General features: G+C 34.3%; 2 protein-coding genes across 4 annotated transcripts in view; one reads left to right on the top strand and one right to left on the bottom strand.

Annotated features, from left to right (window-relative positions):
• Positions 1-3500, top strand: part of LOC136037731 (ubiquitin carboxyl-terminal hydrolase 15-like) — a gene marked incomplete at its 5' end in the record, with an annotated part of 88687 nt that extends 85187 nt beyond the window's left edge. The window contains 1 exon segment of the mRNA XM_065720506.1: positions 3356-3500.
• Positions 3501-6696: 3196 nt separating this feature from the next.
• Positions 6697-15471, bottom strand: part of LOC136037729 (interferon-induced very large GTPase 1-like) — a 48286-nt gene continuing 39511 nt past the window's right edge. The window contains exons 4-6 of one of the 3 annotated variants that reach the window (XM_065720504.1): positions 14174-14336; positions 10189-10543; positions 6697-8115 (exon numbers count right to left, since the gene is read on the bottom strand). In XM_065720504.1, the coding sequence (XP_065576576.1) occupies positions 10213-10543; positions 14174-14336 (494 nt within the window). In that variant the 3' untranslated portion in view covers positions 6697-8115; positions 10189-10212. Of the gene's footprint in view, positions 8116-8781; positions 10544-14173; positions 14337-15471 lie in introns of those variants that run through there. The other 2 variants (XM_065720503.1, XM_065720505.1) reach the window with 2 other exon arrangements.

The raw sequence follows: 15471 nt of genomic DNA, 5'->3' as shown, positions 1-15471 counted from the left end.
ATATGGTATACCAGAAAAATACATTAAAGTGATTTGCGCTATGTACGAGAATAATACTGCAGCGGTTAAGGTAGGAAGTGAGGTTAGCAACTGGTTTTGTATTAAATCAGGAGTTAAGCAGAGTTGTGTTCTATCCCCCTTTATATGGATCATTTTGACGGACTTCGTCTTAAGGAGCACAGGAAAGGCAATTGGAGACCATGGAATCAAATGGGGAGGAAGAACGCTCCTGGACTTAGATTATGCTGATGATTTAAGCATATTAGATGAAAGTGTGAGCAAAATGAATGAATTTTTAGAGGTTTTACGAGTTCAGGGTGCTAAAATAGGCTTGAAAATTAATGTTAAGAAGACTAAGTCACTAAGGTTAGGAATAAGTGAAGATGAACAGGTGACCTTAGGTAACGAAAAGATTGATCAGGTTGGGAGCTTCAGTTACCTTGGTAGTATTATTAGTAAAGATGGTGGGAGCAGTGAAGATGTTAAAAGTAGAATAGCTAAAGCTCAGGGTGTTTTTTCACAGTTAAAAAAAGCTTGGAAGAATAGAAAGATAAGCCTACAAACCAAGATTAGAATATTGGAAGCTACAGTGATGACAGTGGTCAAATATGGCTCTGAAGCATGGACACTCCGAAAAGCAGATGAAAATTTACTAGATGTTTTCCAGAGAAATTGCCTACGGATTGTTCTGGGTACCCGGCTGACTGACCGTATTTCAAACAGTAGGTTGTACGAAAAGTGTGGTTCAATCCCGCTTTCTGGGGCTATAATGAAAGAAAGGTTGAGATGGCTAGGCCACGTTCTACGGATGAAGGATGACAGATTACCGAAGATTGTCCTTTTTGGCCAACCGTCTGGGGCTACACGGAAAGCAGGTCGTCCTTGTCTGGGTTGGGAGGATGTCATAAATAAGGATTTAAAGGAAATGGGAACTTCCTGGGAGGGTGTAAAGAGGGAGGCTTTAAATAGATTAGGTTGGAGGAGGAGCGTGCGTAGCTGTGTTGGCCTCAGGCGGCTTGGTGCTGCAGTGAGTTATTAGTAGTAGTAGTAGTAGTAGTAGTAGTGGTAATCGGTAATGCAACTTTAAAACAACAAGAACAATAAAAACGGAATCTAAATTTTTAAATTAGACAAGAAAAACAATTTTATTATATAACTTTTACATAATGCTATCAGCCGATATTTATTCGACATTGCGGTCTTACCACACTTATCGATTGCTGAATTTACTCAACGAAAAAATATTTATATGTGTATAACAACCAAAAGAAAAACCACAGAAAATTCCGGTTTTCTGGTATGAATAAACCGAAAATGTAGGGGCGCCAAATAGGACAGGAGGTAGGACAGGTGGGGCAATTGCCCCCCCCCCCCCCCGGATTTTGAAAAATACCTACTTGTTTTTATTTCATAGCTTTTTGTATTTTATCATGGAAAACTAGTCGTTTCTGTCCCCCTTACATTTTCGTGAATCGGCACCTGTGCGAAGATGGAGCCAGGGGCTGAAATATATTATCATTTTAATGTCTCTTGTACTTCAATGAAAAAATGCTTTATATGCGCTTATGCAGCTTTTAGTAGTAACGGATGCCGGGAAGTGGATAAAGAAGAATATAGAAGCGGATGGCCTATTATCAAGTGGCACAACTTAGAAAAAAAAAAAAACAACAACTCAGTCAAAAGCCCACTTCACTACAGAATTCATATTATATCAAATAAAAGTATATGAATTTCCGCAACCGAATAATTGCGAAGCAAAATTTTCATCTATCAGAAAAACAACAAATTAGCATGTAATTGTAACGCCCATAGAACAAACAAAACAGAGTATCTAGAGCAGGGGTAGCCAACCCAAATAACGTTATATATACATCTTCTGAATTATATCTATCAATGATCGAAATATATATATCTTCTCGATTAAGTGAGAAGATATATATATATATATATATCACATCGAATTCAAAATTCGAGATTGAATTTGATTCTTTGTTCTTTGTTTTTGCAAGATTTTCGTTTTAATTATAATTTCTTTTTCTACTTTTAAAGTTTGTTTCATCTATACATAGTATCTAGCAAAATAACCTTATAAATTTATGCAAATTTAAATGAAGATTATAAATATAATTAAAATACAAATATGAAATAAAAAATATAATTATTTTTACATTAGATAATATAAAAAATATAAATACTAAATTTAAATAAATTTGCGCAGTTAAATAAATAGTACATTGAAACAAAAACGAAATATGTGGTTGGAAGAGGGAAAACAGAGAGAATCAACAACTGTGAGAAAGAACAACAGTTAGAAAGAACAGGAAAAACAGTGAGTATGAACAGGAAAAACTGTGTGAGAAATCAACAACAGTGAGAAAGAACAGGAAAAACAGTGAGTCCCACAAGAAAACAAATTAAATGGATGACTCTTCAATGAAGGAAGAGCAACAGGATGATAATAGGAAGATAACAGGAAGAAGATAAAAGGAAGACAACGATAACAGGAAGGAAGATAAAAGGAAGAAGGAATTAAATTCAATTGACATTGCTCATGTCATGATTTAAAAGTAAAGATTAATGCTCTTTTTTAAATGGATGACTCTTTGATGAAGGAAGAGCAACAGGATGATAAAAGGAAGATAACAGGAAGAAGTAAAAGGAAGACAACGATAACAGGAAGGAAGATAAAAGGAAGAAGGAATTAAATTCAATTGACATTGCTCATGTCATGATTTAAAAGTAAAGATTAATGCTCTTTTTTAAATGGATGACTCTTTGATGAAGGAAGAGCAACAGGATGATAATAGGAAGATAACAGGAAGAAGTAAAAGGAAGACAACGATAACAGGAAGGAAGATAAAAGGAAGAAGGAATTAAATTCAATTGACATTGCTCATTTTTTTTTTTTTTATAACATAACTTTTTTTTTTATTCTATCTTAAACCGCATATAAAAATTATGATCAAACATCGAACTCTAAATTCAATCACTTCATATAATGTTCGAAATATTTAACTTAAAATTTCCATTTATTCCATAAATTTATATTTCAATATTTGATTGGTGACCATTAATTATATTGAGTGTTGACCAATAACGGTTGCTGTGTTGCAAAATGTGTCATTCCCCTGCGTATTAATTAAATGTCTAGTAGAAAATTAGCTGACAGAAACAGATTCATTTCAAATGCAATCAATAATTAATTGATTTTTTTTTTTAATGTGTTTTTCTGTTGCTGTGGGTATTTGAACAGATACTAGAGGTATTATTAGTAGGAAAAGAAATGTTACTTTTTATTGGTTTTGTATTAGCCTTTTCCGCGTTTTGTATTTATAATTTTTTCCTTTATTTTCAGGTAAAGGCACCTGTGCTGTTGAGGATATTTGAAAATATGTACTGATTTCATTTATTTAAAAGCATATTCATCGGATTTTGGAAATTTAAAATTTTAGTGCCTGTTGTGTATTTAAATAATAGCAATTAAAATCTGGTGCCTCTTTCTTCTTTTCTTTCTTACAGCAGGAATCGTGGCGTAACCAGGGTTTCAAGTTCTACAGCTTTGGCTAAAGATGGAAAAAACCACCAAGTCGCCTGAGGCCAACCCAGCTACGCACGCTCTTCCTCCATCCTAATATATTCAAAGCCTCTTTGCTACCTCCCAGGAAGCTCCCATTTCTCTTAAATCTTTCTATACGACATTCTGCCATCCAAACCACGGACAATCTGTTTCCCGTTTAGCCCTAGATGGTTCGCCTTCATCCGCAGAATGTACCTTAGCCATCTCAACCTTTCTGTCATCATAACCCTAGAAAGTGGAATTGAACCACACCCATCGTTCAGCCTGCTGTTTGAAATACGGTCAGTCTGCCTGGTACCCAGAACAATCCGTAGGCATGAGCCCTCCGTTTTTGGAGCGCTCATGCTTCACTACCATGTTTGATCACTGTCATTACCGTAGCTTCCAGTACTGTGAAAAAAACCCGAGCCTTAGCTATTCTACTTTTAACATCTTCACTGCTCCCACCGTCATTACTAATAATACTAACAAGGTAAGTGAAGCTGCCCACCTGATCAATCTCTTCGTTACCCAGTGTCACCTTTTAACCTTCACTTATTCCTAGTTTTAGCGACTTGGGCTTATTAGCATTAACTTTCAAACCTATTCTAGAACCCTGAATTCGCAAAACTTCTAAAATATCATTCATTTTGCCTATACTTTCATCGAGGATCCTTAAATCATCAGCATAATCTAAGTCCAGAAAAGTTCCTTCCCCATTTGATTCAATTTTCTCCCATTGCCTTTCCTTAAGACAACCCCCATTTAAATGATCTATGTAAAGGTGAATAGAAAGACAACAGTGCTTAACTCCTTATTTACTATAAAACCAGCTGCTAACCTCATTTCCTACCTTAACCGCAGTAGTTTTATTGTTCTAAAAAAGTATCATCATACTAATTAATTTACCGCCTACAGAGTACATGCTAATACTTCTACGAGTTATTATTATGGCCAAATGTTTAAAGGAAAAACTGCTATCTTGTTTTCAAGAGCCTGGGAACTTGGGTTGTAAGTTATGCCCCGGGGGCATTTAAAGCTTCTATGGATGGGATGGTTGTATACATTTTAGAGGGGGCTTATTTGGTTGAAAATTGGAAGTTCTAGTTCCCCTTTAAGAGTCAAAAGTGATGGAGGGCGACAAGCCTCCAGGGTTGACACAACCCCTCAGAGCCCTGGGGCAAGGGTTGTAAGTTATGCCCTGGAGGCATATTAGGTTTTTATGGAATGGGTGGTTGTCTAAACTTCAGATGAAGCTCATTTGATTTAAACTGAAAGTTATAGTGCCCCTATTAAGATTCAAAGGGATTTGGGAAACGAAAAACTGCTATCTTGTTTTTAACTTACACGGAACAAAATTTGGTCGAAACTGCTAACCCTATATACACTCAGTAGTGGACATAAAAACTCCCCAAGTTCTGACTGCATATCTTAAAAAGTCAGAACGCGTTGAATATATATGAAACGGATAAAAAATTGAACAATTATTAATAATAACAGGACAAGGTTTGCAAGCACATGGATTTGGATATATTTCTTGGGCTCCAACATTGGAAGGTGGCTCAAGTCACTAAAGAGTCGATACATTTTTAATTGGAAAATTTCCAACGTTTCATGGTTAGCATCTTATCGTCTAATTGTTAAGGCCTTATTTGTTACTATTATCCTTATTTGTTATTAAAGTTGAATACAGCTTGAAAATGTCTCAAAAAGACTATTTTGTTAAAAATTGTAGATTGACAAAATTCCAAGCCCCCACGCCATCTGTTTACTAAGAAGGTAACAAAAAAAATGTGATTTATTATACCATTTAATGCCAATTTACTGTTGTCAAGTTGAGCTTGAATTTAAAGCCAAACATTATGCTACTACCGAGGTTTGGCCAGTGCTAATTGACCAACCAACCTCTATTCAATTCTGACAAAGATTAAATCAGAAGAAGGAAATAGGCAAAAATATGAAATGAAAATTTCTACACGTAGAAAAATATAGATTGATTGTGGAGGGGGGGGGGGAGGATGATCATTTATCCTTTTTTAATTCTTACAATGGTTAAAGTAAAACAGTTCAAAATAGGGATGATACCTTTTTATTGACAGTGAATATATATAAAATTATTTAACTGGATATTTCGAACACATATACAGTGTTCAACATGTTCGAAATATCCAGTTAAATAATTTTATATCTATTCACTGTCAATAAAAAGGTATCATCCCTATTTTGAGCTGTTTAACTTTCGTCATGGAAAGGCAGTGTGGTCTTCGAAGTTACTTACAAAGGTTGGAATTATGAGTGAGATTTTCGACACAGAAAAATCTACATGTCAGTAGATACTAGACGAAACATGTTTAACCCTAAGAAAGTAAACAGATTCAACCCGAAATCTCAAATAAGTTCATACAATTTGCCAATAATTTAAGAAATAATATGATAAAATTACTTTTTTTTACTTGACGACTTTATGAAAAAGTTACAGGGCTCAGGGGAGCCGAGGGACCATTTGCGTACATACCAAATTGTGATTAATGAGGTAATGGTAAATTGTGCTAAAATATGCGTAAACCAACTGACACTATACAGTACTCGTAAGTTGCACGAGGGTTCACTTAAACGTGCACGAGGGTGTCAGTTGTAATGGAGCCATTAAAAATAGTTATAAATCTCTAATTTGACAAATTGTGAATATTTTAACGACTTAATGACATTATGAAAAAATTACAGAGCTTATTAGGGCCCAGGGACTATCTGCGCACATACCACATAGCGAGTCATGAGGTAATTGTGAATTGTGCTGAAATATGCGTAAACTAACTGACGCTGTACAGTACTTGCAAGTTCAGTTGTAAGGAACCATTAAAAATTATTAATTTTAAAAATTACGAACATTTTAACGAATGCAAGGCTTAGGGGGCCATCTGCTTACATACCAAATTTTGAATCATGAGGAAATCATAAATTGTGCTAAAATATGTGTAAACCAACAGACTGTGCAGTGCTTCTGTTACCATATGCTCTTAATTCCATCAGAATTTGCAGAAATGGAGATTAGGTTTAGCATGTATAAAATGAAAGAAAGATAAAACTTATTCCTCAAATAGTAGCCTAAAAACTAAATAGCAGCTAAAGACCGTGAAGCATATGTTTAAGCCTCGTTTATTTAATAGAAAATGCAAGAACTTTTTTCAATTATTGCAACGAACATCAGTCAAATACACTTAAATCGAAGACAAAATAGAATAAGGCAGTGTGATTTAAAGATAAAAAACACCAAGAAAATATCAAAAATAGAATCAGACTTGAAAAAAAGCATTGTATAAGAGAAAAAAAGATTTGGGCTTTTAAAGACAAAAATACATTCATTCGGTTACTATCAAGAAATTAAATAGGTTTGAATTTAAGGCTATAAAAAACAATCGTTTTAAGGCTCTCTCAGCCTACAGTTACGACAAGAAGGTGATATTTTGTTTCTATCAGACTTGAGAAAAGGACTAATCTTCATTGAAGAGCTCGACAATAGTTTAGTGCTTGCCTCAAGAAATTGATGATTAGCCTCGCTTTTTGCATATATCTATTCACACACACACACACACATATATATATATATATATATATATATATATATATATATATATATATATATATATATATATATATATATATATATATATATATATATATATATATATATATATATATATATATATATATATATTGGCTGTCTGTAAAAAGAAGGGGGGGTGGGTCCAAGCTGCCAGTATATTAAAGCTGTGTACGTGAAAAAAAAAAACACAAAAAAACTGAATCCCATAATTGTATAAACATTTAGAATTTTAAATATTCGAAATTTAAAAAAGGCTTCACGAAAATTTAGGTAACTGACATAAAAGAAAAAGAAAAAAAACTAAATGAGCAACTGGATATATCAAGAAGGGGAAGAATCTAGAGGTGTTAAAAACAAAAATTGCACCAAGTTTGAAACAAAACGGGGAAGGCAGTTCACAAGATGACAAAGACTCAACATCGCTTGTTGACTGAGTTTCATGAAAAACAGCTTGAATTTCAGTGGGTTAAAAAGTTTGGTTTCATGAAAACGAGGAAGAAAGGCTTCCTCACAAGATGTTATAATCACACATAAAAACACACACACACACAAAATCCAAAAAAGATCTGAAACAACTTAAAAGACGTTTTTGGTGAAAATCAAATATTTTGCGAAAGAGTATCTGGAGTCTCATCTTCCTGCTTGGAAAAGGCAGTCAGGGTCGTTGCCACACCCTAAGGCTTGAAATCGTCAAGATTGGAGTTTCTAAAAAGTTTTTATACAACACTAGCTACCTCAGCAAAAAAGATCTGAAACAACGTAAAAGACGTTTGTTTTGTGAAAATCAAAATATTTTGCGAAAGAATATCTGGAGTCAAATCTTTCTGCTTGGAAAAGGCAGTGGGGGTCGTAGCCTAACCCCTAAAGCTTGAAATTGTCAAAATTGGCGTTTTTAAAACGTTTTTATACAACACTAGTTTCCTTAGCAAAATCTTGAGAAAGTCCTTGACACCTCCTGCAAATATGATCATTATAAACTTATATATATATATATATATATATATATATATATATATATATATATATATATATATATATATATATATATATATATATATATATATAAAGGAAGCTGCAGAAATAATCACAAAAAAACCTTGTAGTACAAATGGCGTGAGAAATTCCCTTAGGTTACTTGTCCTTGACTTTTAAATTTTTATGACTACTCGTAATTAAAAAGTTCGTAGTACGGCGAAGAATGTTATGGTATTCTGCTAACCTTCAGAGGCTTAAAAAGCGTATTCGTCTTTTCTTTTCCTCTAACAAGTTATTCTTTTTTACAAAACTTGATATCACTAATCTTAATGATAAGTTAAAGGGTTAATCTATTTTTTTCTGATGAAGCAGAACTGTTGACTAAAAAGTAAGATGGATTTTGAAGTGGAAGGGCTAATGCCCTATTCACGATACGATTTTATTTGTACCGAATTTAGCTATTGCTAATTTCACCCGATCAAAGTTCTTTTTTAGCAATTTTTCAGCCAAAAAGAAAATCCTATGAAAAATCTGATTGGAACAAATTAGCAGTAACTAAATCTCGTGAATGTCCGAAATCTGGTTAATGTCGACATTCACCGGTGAATGTCTGAAATTCCTTTTTCTCTGCTTGGATTTAATTAGCTTTGCGAGTCTGCTTTTTTAGTCTTATGCAAGCTATGACGGTAAAGTTTCCAGGACATCGCTGCATGGAATACTATAGATTCATGATAACTATTAAAAATAATGTAACACGGATGAACTATGAAAATTATTTTATAAACTATATTATGTTTATGTGGTTTTCTTGTATTTAGCACTTTTTAGTGCTGTTTTTCTTTCTAAAAAAAGACACAACACGGTGTTGAACTTCTGAATTAGATTTTCAATTCTTTACAGTTCTTTTGCTATGCAAAAGTTTATATTTAAATAGCAGTTGTTTTTTTTACGTTTTGTGACTTTTTTTTTTATGTTGACTACATGTGAAGAATTCTTTTTAACCGTTTTGAGTAATCAGTTTTGGTTATTTCATTAGCATTAGATTCCTTCAAATACTGGACTATAATATTTTGTGGTGGTCTCTCCAGATTTCTAAGACCTTCTTTCGGAACACGAACTTTTGCCATTATTCTTGGACTACAATACTCCTGTGCATAATGAAGGTTGGAAGTACTGCATGGACTTGTAAGGGGCTGATAGTTGATCAAAATGGTCACTAAACTTAGATTGAATTGCCTGAAAATTATAATGGGAAGTTTTAGATTTATTTGAAAATAGTCTTCCAGCCTGCAAAAACGGTTAGTATACCACAAAAGGTTATGTTAGTGATAATTATGAGAAAACAGTATTCTTATGTAAAAAGAAGATTACATAAATGATTACAATGGTTTGTTAAGACGAATTATAAAATGGCCTTTCAGTCAGTAAAAATTGTTACTTCAGTTTGATTAGGTTAAATTTGGTTATAAGTATCAGAAATGGGTTAAATGGGTTAAATTACCCAGAAATGGGTAATTTGGACATTCACCGATGATTTTCGACATTCACAAATTTCGAACATTCACGGTAACAAATATTCCTTAAATAGGCATTCCAAAAAAAAAAAAAAAAATGTTTACAAAAGACATTCTTTTGACCTTGTATTTTGATGCTGCAAAAATATATAGTAACAGTGTTGCAAAAATCTTTTTACTATTTTAAAGGCGATACAGGCCAAGCAGTTTGTAAAGAATCTCCAATTCATAATTTTTTTTTTTTTTTTTTTTTTTTTTTACTAGAAGACATTCACAAAGCTGACACTTCTTGATCTACGCCTTATATCCTTAATACCAGAGAAAAGGTAAAGACAACAATCTGTCGCATTAAATAGCATTTAATGGATAATTATATTCATTTAAATTAATTGATAAATAAAAAATTAAATTAAGCAAATAAGAATTTACTCCACTAAAAGTTTCATTAGAAACGAGAGAGAGAGAGAGAGAGAGAGAGGGAAGGATAGAATCAGGACAAGCAAATTATGAGATTTTCTCATTGCCTCACAAAAACCTACTCTAATCAGAGATGAGAAAGCATCTCATACATCTTCTTCATCCCCTGCCGTTTGCAGTTGGGATTCAAACTCTGTCTCTACCGACTCCCATGTGATGTCTCTCCAGTCTGAAGGGATACTGTCCGAATTAAATCCATAGTATAATTCGAAGTCACAAGCTCTGTTAACCAGGACCCATTTCCAGAATATTCCAGATTCAATCGTCAAATTAGGTGGTATATTCCAGTTAGGGTATATAGTTTTATAGTCTTTGTACGACACAAACTGCCACTGAGTATCCTGATTCTGGAATGAAGTTCCTTTTGCGACATAAGCAGGGCAATTTTCAATCATGGCATCATTGGATCCTTCAAAACTGCAATAAAAGTTTATAAGTTCAGAATTGTTCTGCAAATTTCACTCTAAATAAGTTAAAAAATACAAGAAAACTAGCAATTCAACAAGGCAGATGTGTAGACTAATAGAACCATGATGGGACATCAGATCTCATTATGCCCCATTACATTTCCTATAATTTCTGCAGGACGCATAATCACCAGTAATTTTGAGGAGCTGTCCCTCCGCGTAGATTTGCCACCTGTGTATGCCTTTGTAACATTTGTACAACACAAATATCCACCGAGTGTACTCATTCAAAAGTAAATTTTTTTTACAAAATAAGGTAATTTTTAATATGACATTACTGGATTCATTGAATCTACAATAACATATAATAACATATATTTATATAGCATATAAAATCATGTTATTCCATGAAAATTCACCTTAAAAATAAATTTAAAACAAAGAAAATAAGCATGCAAGTCAGTGAGGCTGGTGTCCAGAGGATCATGTTGTCTGAGGGTATCTGTTGTTTTGAAGGGTTTCATTCTTCCCCCTGAAGTTACCATCAATATATGGCTAGCATCAGAAAACCATTTCATTGTTCGGGTAATACTTTTCTAAGAAATATTAAAAAATACAAGAAGAAAAGAGTACATAAAAAGTGCTTTAAATTCTCAACTAAGATTTAGGAGCTAAGAGCTGGAAGAGAATTTAGGAGCGAGACGGTCCATTTTCTTTTGATTTTTAATAATATTTCGGTAGATTCTTCAAATGGATAAGGCAGAACAATGGGTAGAGTAGAACACAAGGGAAAAAGAGTTTAAAATAATTTTTTTTTTACTACTGTTCTAGCCTAAGCAGTGGCTTACATTTAGAAAAGAAGCGTATGTTTCCTGTTTAATTTGTTGGCCCCTTAGTAAAGAGGATAGGCTCGTAAAAAGTTGGAGGCAGTTCACCAATTGCAAATTCAAAGAAATGGTATCCTTTTCAAGGTGCAAAACGGTTTGGGGACAATCGATTACCATTTTCACACTTTCAGTTACCCGTATGGTATGGACGATAATTTCAAGATAACCATTCTAACAACCATATTTGAAAACCTGCAAAATGTCCTCTGTGATGGTAAGAGAAGCCTTAAGCCTCACTTGAAAAGCCTTAAGTCTCACTGGAAAAGTTGGGGGACGACTCATTTGATTGAAGAATTAAAGAGTATGAGGTCTTTTGAAGGTCTAACTCAACCAGAGGACAGGGAATCATTTTCCTCTAGTATTTTTGGCCATACCATCCCAAATGGCATCGGATAAAAATTTCTAGAGAGCCTTTATTTTATCAGAACGGCCAAACATGCAAATTTGTACCTCTTTGGGGCGATGTGGTAAGTACAGCATCAGGAGCAAAGATCTCAAAGGATCTAAATAAACCATTTAAAGCAGAAAGGTTTCATAGATAAATTTTAGTAGGAAAGATTCTCTGCCAGTTTCTCTGGGGTTCGGCTCTTACTCTTGCAAATAAGAAAAAGCCGTAGGTTTTTTTCCTGTTCGTAGTATATTAAAGTTATATGATTCTTGATGGGTTGTATTTGATATGGACCCCAAAGGATCCAAATAACCCATTTAACACAGAAAGTTTCATAGATGCATTCTAGTAGAAAAGATTATCTGCCTGATTTTCTGAGGTTCGTGTCTTACTCTTCCAAACAAGAAAAAGCCGTAGGTTTTTTTTCCCGGTAGATATATTAAATTTGTATGCTTTTTGATGGGTTGTGTGCGATATGGACCCCAAAGGATCCAAATAGCCCATTTAAAGCAGAAAGTTTCAGAGATACATTCTAGTAGAAAATATTCTCTGAGGTTCGTCTCTTAATTTTCCAAATAAAAAAAGCCTTAGGTTTTTCACCGTTCGTAGATATATTAAAGTTATATGATCTTTGATCGGTTGTGTGTGATATGAACCCCCAAGTATCCAAATAATCCATTTAAAGCCGAAAGTTTCATAGATACATTTTAGTAGAAAAGTGGACATGTTATACCTGAATTTATACAAGGATTGTGCAAAGACACTGGTCTATTCGGTGGACCTTATGTGATCTTAAATATTCAGAATACTTTCCTAAATAAAACACGGTGAGTACCTATTTCAACCATGCTGGCTGATTTCTATTATCATCAATATTTAGGAGTTTTTGTGGCCAGCAATTGCAAATATGGGGAGGCAATCGCAATTTTTGCCACACGCTGACCACAGGGCCCAAAAGCAAGGATCAAAATTTGATAAATAGCCAATTTTAAAGTAATGGTTCATGTTTGAATTTTAGTTTAGCGTATTATACCTTGCTGAAAGTAGGATCGTGCTCATAACAAATACCCTGGGCCCGAGGCCCCTCAACACTTCGTAAGCATAGATAAGAAGTAGCACCTTCAACTCGTGATTGTTCAATTTTCAATTTTCCAGTGAAATTTATCATTCCGTTGTTTTAGAAGTAGCTTTTATTTTTTTTAGTTTTATTTCCAGTTTTTATCTTAAAGCGCAGCTTTTTTATGTTGATCATTAATCAAATAAAGTCAATTAACCATTTATTTTGTAAAGACAGCATATAGCTTGAGGAAAATATGAGCCACTGTACGGCACTATGGGCTCTGAGACTGGGAGCATACATATGGCACTTTTCAATAATAAATTCAAATAGACTGGATTTTGACCCAATGGCAGAAACGAAACTTTTCTGTGGGAAAAATCTCTTCTGCTTAAAAGAGCACTAGAACTTTCAATTCCGGTTCGAGTGAGTCCTTTCCCAATGCTCCAGGACCACTAGTTAAACTCTAAAAAAAACACACGTCTGTGGCCAGTCTTCTAAAAATACATACATAATTTCACATTTTTTTAGATAGGAGCTTAAAACATTTTTACTAGGCCTCTAGGGCTCGTAACTGCTGAGAAATTTTCACCGAATCGTGAGTAATTTTAAGCTTAATGAATTTTATATATTACAAATCGCCATAAAAAAGTGAGAGGTTAACCTAATTGACCTAGCTGACTGGTTAGCACGCTAGACTTTGTCCCCAACTACTCATAACCCTCCCTGTCAAAGGCAGAAAAACTGGAGGTAAGTACTTTTGCAACGCGGACTTTAGGTCTTCACATAAAACATTTTAAGACGATTTTTTTTTTACAAAAAGGCAACTGTTCTAATGTATATAGTATCATAAAAATGACTTTTTTAGAGTATCGATTACTATTAGCATGAGCTGTTCTATACTTACAGTTAGTTAACACGAACTGCTTGGTTATTGCTAGCATATATGACTAGCTTATATGAGAGACGAGTCAGACAACCCTCGTCAACCATGAACGGAAAGTGGCACGTGATCCTCAGAACCGGTACTAGCAAGGGAACTTTTTTCTCCGACCTCCGATTCCTCTTCGAAGGACTTTTCTTGCACCACAGTCGGCACTTCGAAAAAAACCAGGGGGATTGAGCCTCTCTGCTTGCTTTAGGTTCTAACGTGGCTCTTTACTTTTCTTTAAAAAAACGGTTTTTGGAAAACTTATTTTGAATTAATACACTTAAGGAACGGATGAAAAGCGTGAAAAATGGGCTAGCACACGGTACAATTTCACATGACGAGGAGTGAAAATCGTCTCAACATGTAGAATATGTTACCTATATCCAACAATGACTTGTGGCCGGTGAAAATGGGTAGAATGTTCATCATGTTGGCTAGAGCTTAAGCTACACGGTGCTCCACAAAACGGACAGCAGTTACCACAACCGATTAGAGATTCTATGAGGTATCGCACAGAACGGTCGATCCAATTGTTCTTCTCTAAAATTAAAAAGGGCAATTATAAAAGAAACCTTTCCTAGTTCTCATTGGACAGCCCAAAATATGAACAGCAACATGTATTATAAAGATGGTATAGATGTAGTATAATATTCCCATATATTATCTTAAAGATTAAATGAAAACAAAGAGCGAATTTAAAACATAAAACTAACACAAGTATTCCCCCTACGTACCCACTTTTGACGCTGAACTGTAGCTTATAGTTAAGTGAGAGTATAATTAGTATCTATAAAATATAATAGGTTTAAACTATTGTGTAAAGAAGTGGACGCGTAGGAGGAACACACCCCGTCCCCTATATATGTAGGATTACGCTAAATTCTGTCATATTATCGGTAGGCTGCATGCCCTAAAAATTGGTATAACTGGTGGCAGTTTGAGAAGATATCTTACATAGGGTGAGTTTCGTTCGTTTTAAATTTTAACATCGCTCTTTACTTCCTGAACACAACTAGTTTTTATTTAATCTCCATCCAGTTTTTCAGTATTTAATGTTGAAAGTTATTCTGAATGTGAGGAGAACTGCTCCTCCCTCAACCCGCTGCTCTTTATGCTGAAGTTAATTTTTAAATAGCATTGCCTTGTAAAATGAAAACCGTCCACGAGAATACCTTATACATCCTTATATTTTTTTTTGTGGAGGGCCTGACATGCCAAAAATTATTGTAAGGTCTTTATGTTTAGATTTTTCAAGGAGAGGTTCACTGAACTATTATTCGTCGTGGAGGATGCCTCCCACCCATTTTGTTTTGGTGCAGATAAGCATATGACTGTAATCTTTCTTTTGACGAAGCAAATTTCTGCAATAAGAGGGGAACAGTCACCCTCTCAGCATACTTATTAAATACGAAGTCCAAACACATTCCTGAAAATGAAAGGATGTCAGGGGACAACTCCCCCTCCCCTTTAGATTTGTTTGAAAGACCTTACACAAAAGTTGGAAAATTTGGTCCTAAAATGCCCTTTTTGACAATTCAGACAATCCTTCCCCAAAAAACTAACAACCATCTCACACCCTTGATTGATGTTCAAGTACGCAATACTGCGAAACTGTTATTAATATTGCATACAATCTATACAATACATGTCCATTTTGTATCGACTCTATATCATG

The sequence above is a fragment of the Artemia franciscana genome, chromosome 17 (genome assembly GCF_032884065.1).
Source record: "Artemia franciscana chromosome 17, ASM3288406v1, whole genome shotgun sequence".
Classification (NCBI taxonomy): domain Eukaryota; kingdom Metazoa; phylum Arthropoda; class Branchiopoda; order Anostraca; family Artemiidae; genus Artemia; species Artemia franciscana.
This window is presented reverse-complemented; position numbering and strand designations above follow the sequence as displayed.